Here is a 20,376-nt window from a genome sequence, read left to right on the forward strand (position 1 = left end):
GAAAAGATGCATTGCAATTCATATTATCAGAATGCGATGGTGAACAAACGGATTCAAATAGTAGCGCTGATGGAAAAGAAGTTGAGATGGTGAAGTTGTGGTCAGAAGTTCATGCAACCATTGGTTTACTTCGTGGCACGAGTGTGACTGAAGTTGTGAACTTAAGCTCCTTAATTAGAGAGTTCAAGGAGAAACTGTTGGGGCTGGTGTCCTTTACAGTTAGTGCAAGGACTTATAAATCTCTAAAAGGATCAAAGGGTATACTTTTGTATCATAATCAGTTGGTCCACGTTTATCAATAACGGTTGGCTTGCTAGATAAGTTTGACGTTATTGTCATACAGATGGCGGTGATCAACTGGTCCCTAAAAGTCACACTTATAGGATACGTTTGAGAGATGTGACGGTATGAAAATACAGTCATGTAGATGCCAAATTTGACTAACCAGTTAGTCCGAGTTATTTGACTAATAATTAGTCAAAATGTGATGTTGAGATATTTTATTTAATACGGATTAAATAAAAATGGCTAAGACGAATTAAGCGGTTAATTCGTAAATTGAATATAAGCGTTTTATATTTAATTAAATGTATATTGAATATAATTATACAATATTGTCTTTGTCGGACATGTATTAATAATTCAACTAATCCGTGTTATTAGTTGATGATTTAATATCCGATAACCGATGACAGTTTATAATAAACACCGCGTTGTATACATTTTAGCCTCGGACCACGAGTTAAAAATAAGGAGAAAATGGAAGCCCATTTCCTCCTAGTCCACACGGTTTGGCCGAATGAGAGGAAACAAAAAGGAGACCTTCTCCTCACTTGTAACCTAATTGTCATTTGCAAAACAAATTAGGGTTTTGAGAAACATTTCTCTCAAAACTTTTAGATCTCTCATCTAAGCAAAACTCACAAAATAATCCTCTCAATATTGCAAGGCAATTAGAGGATTCATTCTAGCACAAGGGCATTTCTCGGACGATCTTGGGTGCAACAATTAGGAGGAGATCTACTTTGATCTCTCATTGCCGAATTGCACTAGGACCGGAGGTTATTTCTAATGCTTTATCATTGTTCATTGTTTTTCGTTTATGACTATAAATCACGTATTAAATTTGCGTTATAATCCTTCAAATTATGGGTTTTATACGGATATTACCCTACAAGTGGTATCAGAGCGAGGCCACGTAAATTTTCTATGTGTTTTTCATTAAACGGATTTAGAAACGATGATTTTTCTTAAAAAAAAATTGGTGCGGCAGCCATGTTTTTGCCCTTGGCAGATTTTTTTTTTTCCGTTTTGTCTTGTGAACCGTGTCAAGTTTACACGGTCTGGGTTGTTGCTTGTCGTGTTTTCGATTTGATCTTTGCATATTGTTATTGTAATCGATATTCATTGCAATATGCTAAAGATCTATCACTTGTTTGCTTAAAATTGTTGAACCGTGTGGCTGTTTTGGTCTCGGCCAAATTTTTGTTGTCACGGCATTTTTTTGTTGAAAACCGTGTGGCTTTTCTGTTTTTACGGCCTGTTTTCATATTTTTTTTTGCCTTGAATAGCGTGCCTCATGGTTATTGCTAGATCAGACGATCTCTTGTTTTGTTATCGATTTGTCCTTTGCGTATTGTTGTTTTAAACGATAATTATAACAATATGTGAAGATCATGTCAATTGTATTTTTGCTTTAATACGGATTATGTTTAATTTACAATTGGTTTTAACAAATCGATTTTGTTAGTATTGATGATGCTCTCGTTTTGAGCCGTTTGAAATTTTTTTTTTTTGGCTTTTTGATGCTCTCGGCAATTTCAGCATTTAAAAAAAAAAAAAAAAAAAAAATTCTGGGTACTGTTCACGCCCAGCAGTGACGAAAAAAAAAATAAAATTTTTTGTTTTTTTTTTTCGGCCTTTTGTTGCATAAAACGAATTTATGCTCTCGCTTGATAGTGAAACGGTTCACCCACGTAAAATTAAGTTACTTTAAAACGATTTATAGTAACGGATTATCTCGGATTAAAATTAACTTGACTAAAGCGGTTTTGTCATATAATTTTAATTATCTTTGGTGGTTTGGATAAATTTAACATAATTACGGAATTATGTCACGAATAAATTTAATTTAGTTGATGTATTTTATTTATCGTTCCTGTTTAATTTGAATGCTTTTAATTACGTATTTATTTATTTTTGCAAACGGTTGTAACTTAGTGTGGCCTTAGTAGAACGTGTTACCGTAATGATGGAACACGGTTTTGGTTGTATTTTGAGATCTCGTATCTCCATTTTTATTTCTTTTAATTACAGTTTTTATTTAGAATGTAAATAGGTTTATATTTGTAAATTTTAAATTGTAATTTTTGAGAAGACCAAAGATGGAGACCGGATGCTCACTCCCGCTACATGGATCAAGATGGAACACCAAGACAAGCTTCTCGGGTCCAACGGTGGATTCCAAAGTTGTTTTATGTTCTTTTTATTAGGATAGGCCACACTAGGAATTTTTATTTACGTATTGCATTCTTTTATTTATTTTTCATAACGATAATATGCATCATATTCCGCCTAAAAACCAAACCACCTAATTATTGCATGAAAACTGACACATATAGAGGTCACGAGTTAGTTTTCTTTGACATTATCATGTCACATGTCTTTAAGCCATCACCCAAATTAATTCATTCACGCAGACGCTAGTTATTCGTTCACTTAATATGAATTATAATTTAGTTGATGGGATCTCCCTCGTATAAACAAAAATTGAGAATGGTCTTTATAGGTCAAACTCCAATGAATCCCTTCTTCGTCGGTAGGCATAATATGACCCCTTCTACGTCGGGTAAGTTGGAACCGATTGACCTATTTTATCTCAACACTATGGTCACTCGTACGATCCTGTGATCATGGTGGACTATAGATAGGATTTACGGAAATCTATCGACCAAGAGTTCTTACGGAAGAATTAGCTAAACAGTTGGCTTATCAATTTACAGAAATTGAGTCTTGGGATCACTTGTATCATTCTTGAGGGAGATCAATTATGCAAGTGCGAGAGTCTACACGTTAAAATGAATTTTAAATAGACTTAAATCACCTCGATGAGTTGCTTATTTCGTTTTTGTTTTTCTTTCTTTTTCAGTGTAGATCACGAACTTTTAAACTGCTAATAACAAATGGCTGGTTCTACTGATAACCCAATGCCAAGTGCCACATTGGACCGTGAGTCCTGGCCGGATCTTCATGAATCGGATGAATCGGTCTACTCGATCAAGAATGATGGATCAAACTTCGCGGGCTGGGAGGCGGCATTACGGAATGTGCCGCTGTGACGGAAGCTCAAATATCTATTAGAGCCCATCCCGGCAAACCCAGGTCCCACGGCTAGAGCTGCTGAAATCACCAAGTTTAATGATTTCTGTATGGAAGCGGGTGCGATTAAAAACGTACTCATTTTTGCAATGGAACCCAATTTGCAGAAACGCTTCATAGCCCATGGTGCGAACAAGATTTTCACCACGCTCACCAAGGAATTCTCGAAAGCACCGAGAATCGTGACCTATGAGCATACCACTCGCTTCTTTGATGCGAGACTCCAAAAGGGCCAACCGGTTAGCCCACACATTCTCAGCATGATTGAGAATGTCGAGAAGTTGGAGACCTTTGATTGTAAGATCAGCGAGAACATTGTGATCGACCGCATTCTTCACTCACTCCACGATGGTTTTTCGCAATTTAGAGCGAATTACTATATGAATGATTTGAAGAAAAGTCCCCATGAACTGCACTCCCTTCTCGTACAGACCGAGAAGGACATGAAGTTCAATGGGAGCTTGAAACAGGATGTTCTCGTTGTGACAAACAAGGGGAAAGGTAAGGGCAAAGCTCGAGCAAACCTAGCGATGGGTAAACCGAAGTTCAAGAAGTCGGGTTCGGGTAAGAGTGGGCCTGGTGAGTCGAGCACCTCATCAGGCGCGACAAAGAGCAAGACCAAAAACATGGAATGCCATCATTGCCACAAGATCGGGCATTGGAGGCGTACATGTCTGTTTACCATGAGGACATAAAAGCGGTCGCGTTAAACTTTGTTGGTATGTCTTCATCCTTTCCTACTTTTATTCATATGATTGAGATTAACCACGCAAGTTACGGAACTTGGGTACTAGATACTGGTTGTGGTTCTCATCTGTGTAATCATGTGCAGGGGCTCCGGAACATCGAACCCCTCGTAAAGGGTGAGGTGGACCTGCGTATCGGGAATGGAGCACGATTGGTGCCATCTCGAGGGGAACATACGTGATCCGACTTCCTAGCGGATTTGAGTTATTTTTATAATCTGCTATTATGTACCATCTTTCTAAAAACATTATTTCGGTTTACGCACTTGACAAACTTGGATTTTCATTTGTAATAGAGAATAATACTTGCATTTTCTCATTACACGATATGATTTATGGCAAGGCAGTCTCCATGAACGGAATTTATGTTTTAGATCAGACCACCGAAATATTACACGTATCGAATAAAAGGTTAAAGGTTGGTGACAAAGATCAAACGTATCTATGGCACTGCCGTATGGGACACATTAATGAGAAACGCGTAAAACAGCTCATCAAGAATGGAGCTATCTCGGCCTTTGATTTTCAATCTTTTGGCACGTGTGAATCATGTCTCATCGGTAAAATGACTCGGATTTCCTTCAAAGGTATTGGAATGCGCGCTGCTGACCTATTAGGACTCATACACACGGATGTATATGGTCCTATGTCAATCACCGCACGAGAAGGCTATAGGTATTTCATCACTTTCACGGACGATTTAAGTAGATATGGCTATGTCTACTTAATGAAGCACAAAAGTGAATCCTTTGAGAAATTCAAGGAATACCAGAATAGAGTACAGAACCTATTAGGTAGAAAGATTAAAACACTACGTTCAGATCGTGGTGGCGAGTATCTTTCTCACGAGTTTGATCAACACCTAAAGGATTTGTGGGATTGCCCTACGCTTAACTCCACCGGAACACCTCAATTGAATGGTGTGTCCGAACGGAGAAATCGAACACTACTTGATATGGTTCGATCCATGATGAGTCACACCGTGTTGCCCGACTCATTGTGGGGTTATGCTCTTTTGTCGGCCGCTCTAATACTTAATCAAGTCCGTCTAAAGTGTTGACAAGACTCCATATGAACTATGGAAGGGAACGGTCCCTAACTTGTCCTTTATACGGGTTTGGGGCTGCGAGGCTTATGTCAAGTGGAGACACGAGGATAAGCTCGGCCCGCGATCGGTCAAGACATACTTTATAGGTTATCCTAAAGGAACACTTGGTCATTACTTCTATTCGCCAACCGAACAACGTGTTTTTGTTGCGGCTAGTGCGACATTCTTAGAGAAGGAATTTCTCGAGAATGCAAAGAGTGATAGAACCTTCGACCTGTCGGAGATTCCAGAACCAAATACCGAGCAACCATTGGAGGAACCAATTCCTTCAATCCCGGCTGCGGTGAATATTCCTGAGGAACCTAGGAGGTCGGGAAGAGTCTCTATTCCTCCAGACAGATACATTGGTATGGTCGAGGAACATGACATAGATGACGTTCTACTCCTAACGAGTAGTGAACCCGCAACCTATAAAGGTGCCATGACTAGTTCCGACTCAAAGCTATGGCTTGAGGCCATGCAATCCGAGATGGACTCTATGTATGAGAACAACGTATGGGATCTTGTTGACTTACCTGCTAAGGTTCGTCCCCTTCAATGCAAATGGCTTTACAAGATAAAATATTCTGTGGAAGGTCAACAAGATATCTATAAAGCACGACTAGTTGCTAAAGGTTTCACCCAAGTGCCAGGTTTGCACTACGATGAAATTTTCGCACCCGTAGTCATGTTGCGTTCCATTCGGATTATCTTAGCGATTGCCGTTTTTCATGACTATGAAATTTGGCAAATGGATGTGAAAACCGCCTTCTTAAACGGTTTTTTGGAGGAAGAGTTGTACATGGTACAACCCGAAGGTTTCATCGATCCACAACATCCTAAGAAAATGTGCAAGCTTAAGCGTTCCATTTATGGACTTAAGCAAGCATCTCGGAGTTGGAATCATCGCTTCGACCAAGTGATTAAAGAAAATGGATTTACTCGATCGGTCGAGGAACCATGTCTTTATATCAAGTCGAGTGGGAGCAAGATTGTCTTCCTAATATTGTATGTCGATGACATACTCCTGATTGGGAATGACATACCTCTCTTAACTTCGGTGAAAGTATGGTTGAAAAACCATTTCCGGATGAAAGATCCGGGTGAGGCACAAAGAATTGCGGGTATCCGTATCTATCGAGATAGATCACGACGGATGTTATCTCTCGATCAGAGTCTTACATAGACAAAGTCCTAGAGAGATTCAGCATGACTAACTCCAAGAAGGGGTTTCTTCCTATGACTCCAGGGGTGCATTTGAGCAAGTCTCAGTCACCAGAGACACCGGAAGAGAAAGAGCGCATGACACGGATTCCTTATGCCTCGGCTATAGGATCAATCATGTATGCCATGATATGCACACGTCCGGACGTGGCATATGCATTGAGTATGACAAGTCGATTCCAACAGCATCCAGGTGAATCACATTGGATGGCTGTCAAGAACATTCTTAAGTACCTACGGAGGACTCAAGATTGGGCATTGACCTATGGAGGCGATCAAAAGCTATGCGCAACCGGTTACGCATATGCTAGCTTCCAAACGGATCGAGATGACTCCAAATTTCAGTCTGGATTCGTTTTTACTCTTAATGGCGCTGATCACCGGAAGAGTTCCAAACAAATCATTCTGATGATTCTACGATCGAGTCCGAGTACTATGTCGCGTCTAGACATGTACAACGGAAAGCTCATCTAATCCGACATTACGTGGAGCAAAAGGAAGTAGTGATAGAAAAGATTGCTACACATGATAATATAGCAGATCCTCTCACTAAACCATTACGACAAGATAAGCATGAAGGACATGTTAATTCCATGGGAATTAAACGTGTTCCTGAGTTGTAGTACTCTTTTATGGATTAGATTCATTTTCTTGTGTACTTTATACGACATCATCGTTTTGATATTTATATATATTTTGTTTTTCATGTGGATTTGTACGACAAATTTTGAACACCACAAAGTGAACTGAACAAACATTATATTTTTGGTCCTTAATTGCCCACGTGAGCTGATAACTCAAGGTAATTATTTTGTGACGTTGGTTGATGGTGGGTTCAACGAGCCATAAGTCAAAAGGTTGGTTGACCAATCAATCACAGAGGCGATTTATACGGATATTTCGTAGGACACAATTGTGACATCAACGTGGAGTCCTAAATGTTTTATAACATTCGGTGCCCGGTCGTGGATAGGACCTCCATGGTGATCCTAAGAGTCGATTCTTTTGACTATCGACTGTCTCTTGAGACTAAGGCAGATTTTGGGTGACTTTGGTTTCTTTCTCACGGTCATCCGTAACAGGGGGCCAAGTAGATTTTTTCTGGGTCATTTCATGTTGTGCTTAGATCGGAAGGAGTTCGAGTTGAAGGAGATATTCAGCCTTTATCAGGTACTCGACATTTCTCGGGGCCACTCGAGGAGTCAGAATCGAAATGCATGGCCATGCTCGGATACGGTTTGTTTTATCGATTAAGTTACTCTCTAGTCGGGGAAACCACTCTAGATACGGATCGATTGTAAAATACGACCTTTGCGGATCCGGATCTGCAAATTGTTTTACATTGAGTGGGAGAAATTTTAAATGAATATGAGAATCGGTTATCGCACATACACTTGTACGGACAAGTGGGAGTTTGTTGGAGCTGTGTCCTCCAGTTAGTGCGGATAACGTCATTACACATACACTTGCGGACAAGTGGGAGCTTGTTGGGCTGTGTCCTTTACGGTAGTGCAAGGACTTATAAATCTCTAAAAGGATCAAAGGGTATACTTTTGTATCATAATCAGTTGGTCCACGTTTATCAATAACGGTTGGCTTGCTAGATAAGTTTGACGTTATTGTCATACAGATGGCGGTGATCAACTGGTCCCTAAAAGTCACACCTATAGGATACGTTTGAGAGATGTGACGGTATGAAAATACAGTCATGTAGATGCCAAATTTGACTAACCAGTTAGTCCGAGTTATTTGACTAATAATTAGTCAAAATGTGATGTTGAGATATTTTATTTAATACGGATTAAATAAAAATGGCTAAGACTAATTAAGCGGTTAATTCGTAAATTGAATATAAGCGTTTTATATTTAATTAAATGTATATTGAATATAATTATACAATATTGTCTTTGTCGGACATGTATTAATAATTCAACTAATCCGTGTTATTAGTTGATGATTTAATATCCGATAACCGATGATGATTTATAATAAACACCGCGTTGTATACATTTTAGCCTCGGACCACGAGTTAAAAATAAGGAGAAAATGGAAGCCCATTTCCTCCTAGTCCACACGGTTTGGCCGAATGAGAGGAAACAAAAAGGAGACCTTCTCCTCACTTGTAACCTAATTGTCATTTGCAAAACAAATTAGGGTTTTGAGAAACATTTCTCTCAAAACTTTTAGATCTCTCATCTAAGCAAAACTCACAAAATAATCCTCTCAATATTGCAAGGCAATTAGAGGATTCATTCTAGCACAAGGGCATTTCTCGGACGATCTTGGGTGCAACAATTAGGAGGAGATCTACTTTGATCTCTCATTGCCGAATTGCACTAGGACCGGAGGTTATTTCTAATGCTTTATCATTGTTCATTGTTTTTCGTTTATGACTATAAATCACGTATTAAATTTGCGTTATAATCCTTCAAATTATGGGTTTTATACGGATATTACCCTACAGAAACTTTTACCGTACAAGAAAGATTTAACTAAGCAGCAGGAATTCGAGCAAATCCTTGGTTGCCCCACCAGTGACGAGGTAACAATACTTTCACCAAAACAATCCAAAAACAAAGGCAGCAGTAAAAGAATGGTGTCAGCTAAGACTAAAGCCATTACCTTGGCTTGTAATCTAAGGCGCATGTGTAATAACTGTAAACAAATGGCACACCATGATAAACGGAACTGCCCTAACCCATTCTCTGAGCATCCACCGTCTTCACCAGCATCTGAAGGAGTAGTAGTAGTAGTAGAAGAAGAAGAAGAAGAAGAAGAAGAAGAAGAAGAAGAAGAAGAAGAAGAAGAAGAAGAAGAAGAAGAAGAAGAAGAAGAAGAAGAAGAAGAAGAAGAAGAAGAAGAAGAAGAAGAAGAAGAAGAAGGCAGTAGAAAAATACCTCCGTCTCAACAAATTATTTACAATCTTTTTTTCTTTAAAAGGTAAAAAATCTGGTGAGACGGAAGGGGTATTCAGTATCTAGCTTTTGTCTATTTTGAATGGGGATTGCACCTTCCAGATTGTATAACTTCAGTAATATGAGTGTGAAATTTCAAGCTAATGTTGTATAACTCTTTTACACAATTTGGATGACTTCTGTTCATGGCAAAAAATCCAATATTTAAAAGTTTGATAAAGAACGAATTATAACTTCAGTGGGTTTAAGTAAAACTCTTACCCATATATGGATAACTGTACTTCACAGAGTGTATAACTCTTGTACACAATTTCTATAACTCTTGTTATTTTTTGTAAAACTCATAACTGTCTAATAAATTTTGCTTTTTTCATAACTGCAGTCATGTGTTGTATAACTCTTGTACACAATTTGTATAACTCTTGATATTTTTTGTATAACTCATAGCTGTCTAATAAATTATGCCGTTTTTCATAACTGCAGTCATGTGTTGTATAACTCATGTACAAAATTTGTATAACTTTACTTCACAGAGTGTATAACTCTAATTCTTATCTGTAAAACTTGGATTTTAATTATGACCGACCAAGATGATATAATAACAATCAATTCCAAAAAGTTGTCTAAGTTGTTAAGGAGTTTCTTGACAACATACTAGAGTTGCAAAAACAGAGAATACAAAATCAAAGGAAATACATTCTATTTTTTCCCAGGTTTTTTATCTGCTTTCCGCTTGCTTTTAAATCGGCTTCTAGTTGCTTCAGGATCTGGTCTTTCTCGCCAATGAAACCGTTGACCTTGGTCAGAACTCCTTGCCCGATGATGTTCATGTCAGCTAGGATAAGCATCCCTACCAGCTGGATTACCAAATATCGACGGTTCACCTTCCTCTCAAGATCAACGTGACCAAAACTATCACCCTCGTACATTAACATGTGCATCATGGTGAACAAGCCAGACTCGGTGTCATTAATCGTTTGCTTATGCCAAGCAAACTGGATCTGACGAAACTGGAACTCCGGTAGGTATTTCCCTCTATCCTTGTCCTCGTCCCTAGACTCCAGATAGTCGCTCATGAGGCTCGCCTGGCACAAAGTCAGAAACGTCAAAAAGTGAAATTTTAAAGCGGTGACAACACTTTTGAGTTGAACGTAATTACAATTTAATTTCACTTACAATTACGTGACACGCTTTGCATATCTCCGACTGGCCCGGACTTGAGTAGTACTTATTGTCAAGAAGATCAATCGTCTGTGAATTAAAGTTGATACACGCACATGCATAATGGGCTTCAATCTTAATGGGTACGAAGATTAAATCAACCTTCAAGCTGAAATCTTTGCCACTGTCGATTCTGAAGACGTCCCACATATTGTACAACCTTTCGGTGTCCGGTGTTTGTTGGACAGGGTTTCGTACAAGGTTCAAGATTATTTCATGTTCAAGTAGAAGTATATGTGTGAGGATACCAGAGGAGTTATAAGGGTTGTGCATTGGAGTTGCACAGTAACTCTTATAGCATATTGAAGTATGCCTAAGTTCATACTGGCTGTTAATAACTTCTCAAAACAAAATGTGTAACTCCATAGAGGGTATGTATAACTTTAGTCTTATTTTCCACTGTGAAAGTTTTAAATATCATACCCTCAAAGTATAACTCTAAAGAGGGTATGTGAAACTCTTATAGCATATTAAAGGATTGATTACAACCATACCATATGACGGATACCGAAGAAAGACGAACGAAAAATCGCACACTCCTCTGCCTCCAAACGATTAAGCAACAAGGACCAACACTCAATCACTGAATCATCCATTGGCGTCTCAGGGAGCATAGACAACATTTGCAACCTATTAATTGTTGCGTGCCGGGAATAGTTCACAAGTAGTTCACTGTGGTTCAGACAGCAGGTGTTAGTCAGGCTATAACGTCTACTAAATGGGAAGATAACTGCTATTAATATGACTGCATAACTTCAGTGATGAAACATATAACTGCAGATTAGGAATGTGTAACTCCATTAACGATATGTATAACTTTAATTGGTAAAGTTATACATTTCAATCTTGAAGTTATACAAAGCATAAAACAGTTCTCAAGTTGTTCTGTTGATTTTAGACAGCTTACCCATTTGGAAATTTGTAGTCATCAAGGAAAACGTAATCAGCTACTTGTTTGCGATACACCGGGATATCCCTAATTAATGCCTTGTTCAACTTCAAAGATCTTGGCGACCACAGTAAGGTCGGCGTCTGGTTCCCCGAAATATGTGGTGCAACCAAGGCCATCGCCCTTACCCCGGGAGCGGCTATTAACAGCTGAGAGGGCCCGACTAGACGGCGTCTGGCCCAGGGCTACTTTGGAAGGTGGAGTCTGATAGATTGAACTGACTTTAGAGCAAGGGCGTTTAGCAAAACTGTTCTCTCCGGCGATTCCGACACCTCTCTTCCTTCCACTTGTGTTGTCGGCTAACCTCTGTGCCTCACACAGCTCCTCCATTTCACGGTCTTTAAGCTCTTTAAAAGTTGTTACCCTAGATAACACAGCTTCCCTATCCACGTTAATGTCACTGAGGACAAGGGTGGCAGCAACTTCCGCTCGCATGAGGTCATTACTGTCCTTTGTCCCTATGGTACACTCGAATGGCTCTCCATGGTACAGCAACATATGAACCATGACGTAAAGACCACAGTCATTGGCAGTATACCCTGATCCCTGCCAGTTGAGTTTAATGTTTACAAAAGGAAACCCTTCAACTTTCTTCCCTTTGTTGAGCCCTTTGTAGGCCATATACTTTCCCATTGCATCAGCCTGGCAGAAGTTAGGCAAGGCGTTTAAAAGGGGAAGACCAATTAACAAAACAATGGAGCTGATAATTAATCTAGTCACCAGTTTTATAAGACTTACGATACGTCGCAATCCCTCCGTATGGTAATTTCAGAAGATCGTCCTCGTAAGAACGATTATCAAGGTACTCGATCTGCTCAGAGAGGAAATTTATGCAAATACAAGAGTATTGATCTTGATCGCCAGTGCTTACCGGGACGAAAACCTACAAACATGCACCAAAAGTCTAAGAGTTATAAAACATAATTAGCAGATTAGAGGCATACATATTGTGCATAATTGGAATTATACATTCTATGGTTAGAGTTATACATTATATGTCTAGAGTTGTACATTCAATTTCTAGAGTTATACAGTATATTCTTACAGTTGTACATTATGTGCAGTAAGCAGATGCCTAGAGTTATACAGTATATGCTTACAGGTGTACATTATGTGCAGTGAGTTATACATTCTATGGTTAGAGTTATACATTCTATGCCTAGATTTATGGAGTGAAGTTAGCCACTCATCAAAACTCTAAGCATATACTGTATAACTCTAGGCAAATAATGTATAACTTCAGCCCTAGAATGTATAACTCTAGTCATTCTGAAAGCTAAAGTTATATAATGTATAACTCTAGTCATAGAATGTATAACTCTAGCCATAAAATGTATAACTGTAAGCATATACAGTATAGTGTATAACTCCAGGTATTACTCTAGGTATAACTCCAGGCATCTAATGTATAACTCCAAAGTATATATTAAACAACTCTAAGCATATACTGTAAAACTCTAGGCAAATAATGTATAATTCCAGTATGGAAATGTCTCTATATTGATATCTGAGCTCACCATATCAGAGTCCAGTTGGAATGGACTAGAACACGACTCTTGCCACATGTGCCACGAGGCACAAAAGCCTTCAGAATGATCAACAACCAAGTTTTTTTTCCTGCCTTGCCAAATTGCAATTTCTAGGTCCTATAAAAATGATAGACGGGGGTTGGCAGCTTATATCACAAGTTATGTACATTTTGTCACAAAATAACTTGCGGAGTTCGAGCACACTTACAGCGTGACCTAGGCCAAAGAAACAGCACGAACTTGCAACAACTGCGGTGTTCGCGTCGTAAAGCCGATTTAGTAGTATCTGACCAGCAGTCGATGACATTGGCCATAATCTGAGACCCGGGCATCAACGTCTGGAGATCAATACGCGTTATGCAGTTTGGACAGGCATATGTGACCAATTGTTCCCTACAAAGGATTAGCAAAATGAGACACGCTGCAAGGGAAAAGATTCATGACCTGTTTCACTGTCGTATTGAAATATAGGTAAAACTTATCTTTTACTTACTCTTTATTATGGACGTGGAATTGATCAAAGACATAATCCATTACATCCTTCCTCAACCTCAACACCGTCCTGAAACGTTCCTTGTTAAATCGCAAAGAATCGCGAGCATACGTCTTTGGTCGGGTTCGGTGCCCAATCCACGAGAACAACCTAGGTTCTCAGGTACAATGTCCATACACGGAAGGGGGACAGTTGAATGTAGTAAGAAAGGATGGTGGATCATGTCACATCGCGGCACATAAATAGGGGGTGGGGGTAGTGCAACCGGCTCAACCCTAGCACCAGCGATTTCAACTACCACACCTTCTTTGACCGCACTAATCGTTCGCTCATCAACCCCGGCAAATGCCTCATTCACATCTGCCGTGCTCATGAAAGTCAGAGGGATTTGATTTCCACTCCATTCCGTTGAAGGATCCCTCGGGGTGACCTCCGCACCCTCGACAACAACTACGTTTTCACCCCCGTTGTTAGAATGTTGTTCAACATTCTCAATTACATCCTTTAGAACAGTGGCCTGAATGAAAAATAATAAAATTAAACACCATGCTTTTGTATCAAAAAAGTTACAGGTATAACTCTTAAAGTGATACAAAGAGGTCACAGAGTTACAGACCCAATGAATTACAGTTATACATAGAAGGGCAAGAGTTATACACATGTGTGAAGTATTAAAAATATGCTATAAGAGTTATATATATTTGAGTTAGAGTTATACACATATGGTTAAGAGTTGTACCAAACGGCCGTTGCAGTTGTACAGATTGAAAGATAAAGTTATACGAAGAGGCACTACAGTTACAAGGCCTCATCATAAGTTTCAACAAAGTTATACTTTATCAACTTAGAGTTATACACGACCAATTAAAAAAAAACAACGAATGTATAACAAGTATTTAGCGAAAATTAACAAACTTACCTCGCCACCAGGACCACTCCCATACGCTGGAAGTCCACATAAAGCTTCCTTGATTTCAGCAGTAGAAAACATACACTCCATCAATTCTTGTGTATCCATTGGCAATTATGGGATCGTAGATTTTTCCATCTCCTTATCTGACGGTTGATTGTCTAACAATCTTTCAACATTTTCTTTCAATCCCTCCCCATGAACTTGCTCATGCACCTCATCACCTACCTCGGGCCGAGTTTCAGCATCCTCTGACCGTCCGTAAGCTTGGTCTACAATGTCTGACAATCTTTCATGGTCAATGTCTGACAATCTTTCAACATTTTCAACATTTTCTTTCAATCCCTCCCCATGAACGTGCTCATACACCTCATCACCTACCCCGGGCCGAGTTTCAGCATCCTCTGACCGTCCGTAAGCTTGGTCAATTTCCTCCTCGGTGTACTTCGCCTCCAACAACAGCTCTCTGACAGTTTGGACGGGGGTGCACACAACTTGATCCTCTAACCCTGGGCTAGCATCTGACAACGGATTAGAAACTACTGTATCACCTCCCACTTCCTCCATAATATTTGACCATGAAACTGCAACTGATTTCGTTGGCGCGTCAGCTTTGTCCGACTCTCCACGCGGCTCAACACAAGGGTTACCACCCCTGCCACCCCCATCATTGGCGAGACTAGACAGAACTTCACTTATTTGACGCGTAGATGCATCGATTCCGTTATATTTTTTGGGGGACTCACTAACTACCTCTCCAAATGCAGGAGCGTTACCAACAAAAACCTTGACCTTTACGCAACTCATTGCGCTTCAGCGACGTACTTTTGAATCTTTTCACTCTCAAAGAATTCTTGAGAGGCCTGACTAGGATTTAGGCCCGTCGGATCACTAGTTACAGCTTTGATCCTTGCGGTTGCATCTGCGTACCATGAATAGAACACAATAGCGTTCCTTTGCATCTGTAGATAAAGCTCGTGAGTACGCTGAATTGAAGAAGTATAGTAAGTTAGTTATATTATAATATATGGGTACGTTCAACTGAAATAGAATCAATCTGCAAAAATATATAATAGTTTGAACTTACATCGACAGCCCTAGCTTTCAATTCCTGGTCATCCTCGACACCTGCTGGTAGTTTGATCTGAATGAACTTCTTCTCAGAAGTTGAGCAGGAGAGAGGGGGTGGGGGGGCTGATAGCAACAGTTGTTTGGGTTCACGCGGGTCGCTGAGGCTGATACTGTCCAAACTCCTAATATAAGAGGGATCTTGAAGGCACCTCGGATACCTGGTCTTAGACAAAGTTAAAGTACCCAATCCCCCTTACGCCACTTCAAATTTTACCCTATCTACAAGCGAAGTTTCATCCCAATGCTTAATCAAAGGTAGATCGTGGGGGCACGGCCTACCCTTGTAATCATATCGCTGAAAGTAGCTTATCATGAGGAAGGGGATACTGACCACCCAACATCGTTATCCCCTTTTCTGATCTGTCCCGTTTTCACCATCATTTCCAAAATATAAGAGCACCAGTCAAAATGCGGAATGGCTTTAGGATCTTCTACAGCCCTTAACAGCTTCAAATCTATCCCGTTGTTTGGGGTGGGTGCGAGGAATAAAGACATAGAGAACAAAACAAATAGCCGGCAAAAATGATCGTCCGCCTCCTCGTACTCCATAAGTTGCTTGTGAACTTTCCCTAAACTTATTGAACTATTTGCTTTGCCCACCCCGTAAGCTTGCCGCCATTTGTCCTTCAGCTCCTTATTTTCGGGATCGTTGGACCCCTTCTGCAAACCAGTAGGTACCAACGGGAGATGGTTGGGTCCAAAAGGTATCAAAAAAACAGTCATGCACGTCATGCTTAATGATCATAAACTCCTTCTTCCGAGAAGCCCTGAACACATATGACCCATCAGAGAAGGACTCCAAGAATAGGCGAACGTGTCCAAGTGGGAAGCTGCTAATCTTAAGCTTCAAAAGGCCACCAAACCCAATTTTCTTAACAGCGGACACCTGATCCTCATTAAGCTTTTCAATGAGAGAGACAAGCCTTTGAGGTCGACACGAAACCGTGATTTCATGCACCCTCTTTACCCTTGGCTTGGCCTCAACCATCTGGGGAAAAACAAGGACAACACACAAAATTAGACATCTTTGTAGTTGCAATTAGAGATATTTGCAACAAAGAAATAGACATCTTGTGAATTCAAGTTATACAATAGATAGTCAGAGTTATACAAAATATAAGTAAAGTTATACATTCTGATAGTAGAGTTAATCAGAAAATATCAAGAGTTATACATTCTGACAGCAGAAGTTATTCAAAATGTAATCAGAGTTATACAACAAATGACAACAGTTATAAAAAAGTCAAACTTTGAACCTGGGAATCATGTCCCTTCTCAGTACTTGGTACATCATCCATCTGTAGCTGACAAACAAATAGGGATTCAGATTATGTATAACCAAAATTCTGTTAAATCAAATTTCTGTAAAATCCAAAATTCTTTTCACCATTCAAAAGAAGAGATAATCAGGAAAGTTAGCTATACAGAATAACAGTACAGTTATACATATAATAACAAAAGTTAGACATTCTGAAAACTAAAGTCATATAATGTATAACTCTAGCCATAGAATGTATAACTCTGGCCATAAAATGTATAACTGTAAGCATATACAGTATAATGTATAACTCCAGGAATAACTCCAGGTATAACTCTAGGTATAACTCCAGGCATCTAATGTATAACTCCAAAGTATATATTGTATAACTCTAGTCATATACTGTATAACTCTAGCTATATATTGTATAAATCCAGGTGTAAAATGTATAACTCTAGGCATATATTGTATAACTCTAGGCATAGAAACTAAATAGAAGTAGAGTTATACATATAACAATTAGAGTTTGACATTATGAAAGAAGAGTTGGTCACAGAATCAGAAGAGATATACATCTAGTACCCAGAGTTATACATCTAGTAACCAGAGTTATACATATTGAGTACTAAAGTTATACATCTAGTAACCAGAGTTATACATCTAGTAATGTATAAATAAAAATCAAAACTTTTAACCTGGATATCAAGTCCCTTGTCAATACTTTCTACAACATTCATCTGTAGATGACAAACAATTGGGATTAAAATTATGCATATATTTAATTGAAGTTATACATCATTCTATAAGAGTTATACCAAAAAGACGAGATTTTTTACCTTTGATTCAGATTTCTTGGAAGTTTTCTTGGCATTTTTCTTGGCAAAAACCATTGTTAATTATCAAATGAACTCGTATTTGATCTGCACAACCATAATTAACAATTGAACAAATCAATATCAGCAAACCCATAATTGAAAATTGAAAAATCAAATGAACTCTTTTTATGATAGTTTAACAAAGGCAATAATTAACAAAAAACAAAGTACAAATCACTAAATAAGGAATGGAAAAAATACCTTATAAAAAAATGGAGACAGGCGAGTTTGCAGGCGAGTTGGAATTAATTGGTAGTGATGAAAATGGCGTCTGTTGAGTTGGAATTAATTGGTAGTGATGAAAATGGAGTTATCAGCAATGTGAAGAAAGAAAAGGAAGACGAAATGACAGGAATAAAGGGAAAAAAAACCGCAAGTTGTTTTGAATTATGTGGAAATTAAGGAGGGAAATGATGACGGACGGATGGACATAACACTATAGCATGCATGGGTTAGTGGTAAGAGGAGAGAGGTAAATCTAAAATATTAGTTGAGTGGGGTTTTACTGCGCAATCTTGGCCATTGGTTTGCTTGATCCAACAGCCCACATTAGGACTTATAGACTTAATATGATATAATGGCCTTAGTTGATCTCCTCTCTCTCTCTCTCTCTCTCTCTCTCTCTGTCTCTCTCTCTCTCTCTCTCTCTCTCTCTCTCTCTCTCTCTCTCTCTCTCTCTCTATATATATATATATATATATATATATATATATATATATATATATATATATATATATATATATAGGCAAGATCCGGTGAGTAAATTGTTGACTGTGGAGAAGACTACGACAATAATTTGATGGGAACTAATCAAGTTGACTGCCAAGTTCCCATTTATATTTACAGGGGGACTAAATTATTTTACTCCGATATTGGTTAATCCTTGTTTCAGGTTGAGGCGGCACTTTTAACGAGCAACTATGTTGACAATGTCATGGTATATGCGGATCCCTCTCATAATTATTATGTAGCTCTTATTGCCCCTTCACATTCAGCACTGGAGAAGTGGGCTAAAGAATCTAGTACTCAGTACAGTAGCATTCCCAAGCTGTGTAACAAAGCTGAAGCTATCAAGGAGGTCCAAACATCACTCTCTAAGGTTAGTCGTGTAGGTACTAGGAAGAAGGAATGTACACAACTCGAGTTTTATGTTTTCAAAATTTAATGCAGAAAGGCCATTGAGTCCACCTTATGGCAACCACTAGAATGACTTTGGGATAACTTTTTCTGAGACGGAGCCTTGCATTTGTCTATCTCTTGGCATATCACCAAGTTTAGAACGTCTTCCAGGTTATTTCATTTCGTGTAACTTTTATTGAAGCAGTAGTCATGTATATTGCAGGCTGCAAAAGAAGCAAGATTGGACATGTTTGAAATACCAGCAAAGATTAAGTTAGTAGCTGATCCATGGACACCTGAATCAGGATTAGTAACAACTGCTCTTAAACTCAAGAGGGAGCAACTGAAAACCAAGTATAAGAGTGAACTCGATAAGTTGTACACTAGATCCGGTGAGTTTATTGAACGATACCGAGGCGGAGTAGCGAACGCCTGCGATCTCGTCCCCATTGGGGTCGTCGATAAAGAAGGTATTGTGACTAACAATGAAGATGGTGAAAGGCGGAGTGAAAGGCGGAATTAGGTTCAGTGGTGTGATATTGTATAGTATAACTCGTGATATTGTTTAGTACAACCAATGATATTATTTATCGTAAGGTGTGATATTGTTTTGTATAACTTGTGATACACTTTTACTGGACTCACAGACTCAGATACAATATCACAGGTTATACTAAACAATATCACAACTTAGATTTTTTAAAAAGAATTTTTTTTTTCTAAAAAGTTTTTTTTTTAAAGTGATATTTTTGTGTAAAACGTGTGATATATATATATATATATATATATAGGCAAGATCCGGTGAGTCCACCTAAATATTTGAGTCCCGTGAGTCCACTTATGTATCACAGCCTATACACAAGAATATCAAACACTACACGAAACAATATCACTGCTTATACTGAACAATATCACGCAAAATATACAACGAAAACAGTAAAAAGAAGGCTTAAAACTATAGTCAGTGACACTAATCGTCGACGGCAACCACCCACGGCCCACCACCACCCCTTCACCTCCCCAACAACCACCACCCACGACCCACCACCACACGTTCACCTCCACAACAACCACCACCACGGCGCACAAGTCCGTCTCACGACCATCGCTACCACCCCTCACTAACATACAATCAACGATCCTTCTTCCATTAACCTCCATCAAAGAACAACGCCGCCGCTGTTAAATTAGGGGTCTCATCGCCGGCGATGAAGGAAATAGGCGAATATAAAGAAGAGAACAAGAGAGGAAAAAATATAAAAGAAGTAATATGCAATAACTCCGACGAACACGCCGCCAAAATCGACTCACCGGCGGGAAAGTGCGTGAGGATGATGGTATTTGTTGGAGCTCCGACCCTAGCACTGATGGGTGTAAGAAAAAGTATGAGAAAAGAAGTTAATAACAGAGGGCGAATCTGGTTCAGCAAGAGTGATATTGTTTAATATGACGCGTGATATTGTTTAGTATAACTTGTGATATTGTTTCGCTGGACTCACGGACTCAAAAAGATAGGGTGGACTCATGTGATCCTATATATA

The 20,376-nt window shown here is 39.1% G+C and overlaps 1 protein-coding gene across 1 annotated transcript; it reads left to right on the plus strand.

Annotated features, from left to right (window-relative positions):
* The first annotated feature begins 18,159 nt into the window (after positions 1-18,159).
* On the plus strand, positions 18,160-19,358 carry LOC141649225 (long chain acyl-CoA synthetase 8-like). Its single transcript, XM_074457919.1, has 3 exons — positions 18,160-18,174; positions 18,609-18,815; positions 19,059-19,358. The coding sequence occupies exons 1-3, from the start codon at positions 18,160-18,162 to the stop codon at positions 19,356-19,358; spliced, it is 522 nt and encodes a 173-aa protein (XP_074314020.1).
* Positions 19,359-20,376: the final 1,018 nt, after the last annotated feature.

The sequence above is a fragment of the Silene latifolia genome, chromosome 1 (assembly GCF_048544455.1).
Source record: "Silene latifolia isolate original U9 population chromosome 1, ASM4854445v1, whole genome shotgun sequence".
Lineage (NCBI taxonomy): Eukaryota > Viridiplantae > Streptophyta > Magnoliopsida > Caryophyllales > Caryophyllaceae > Silene > Silene latifolia.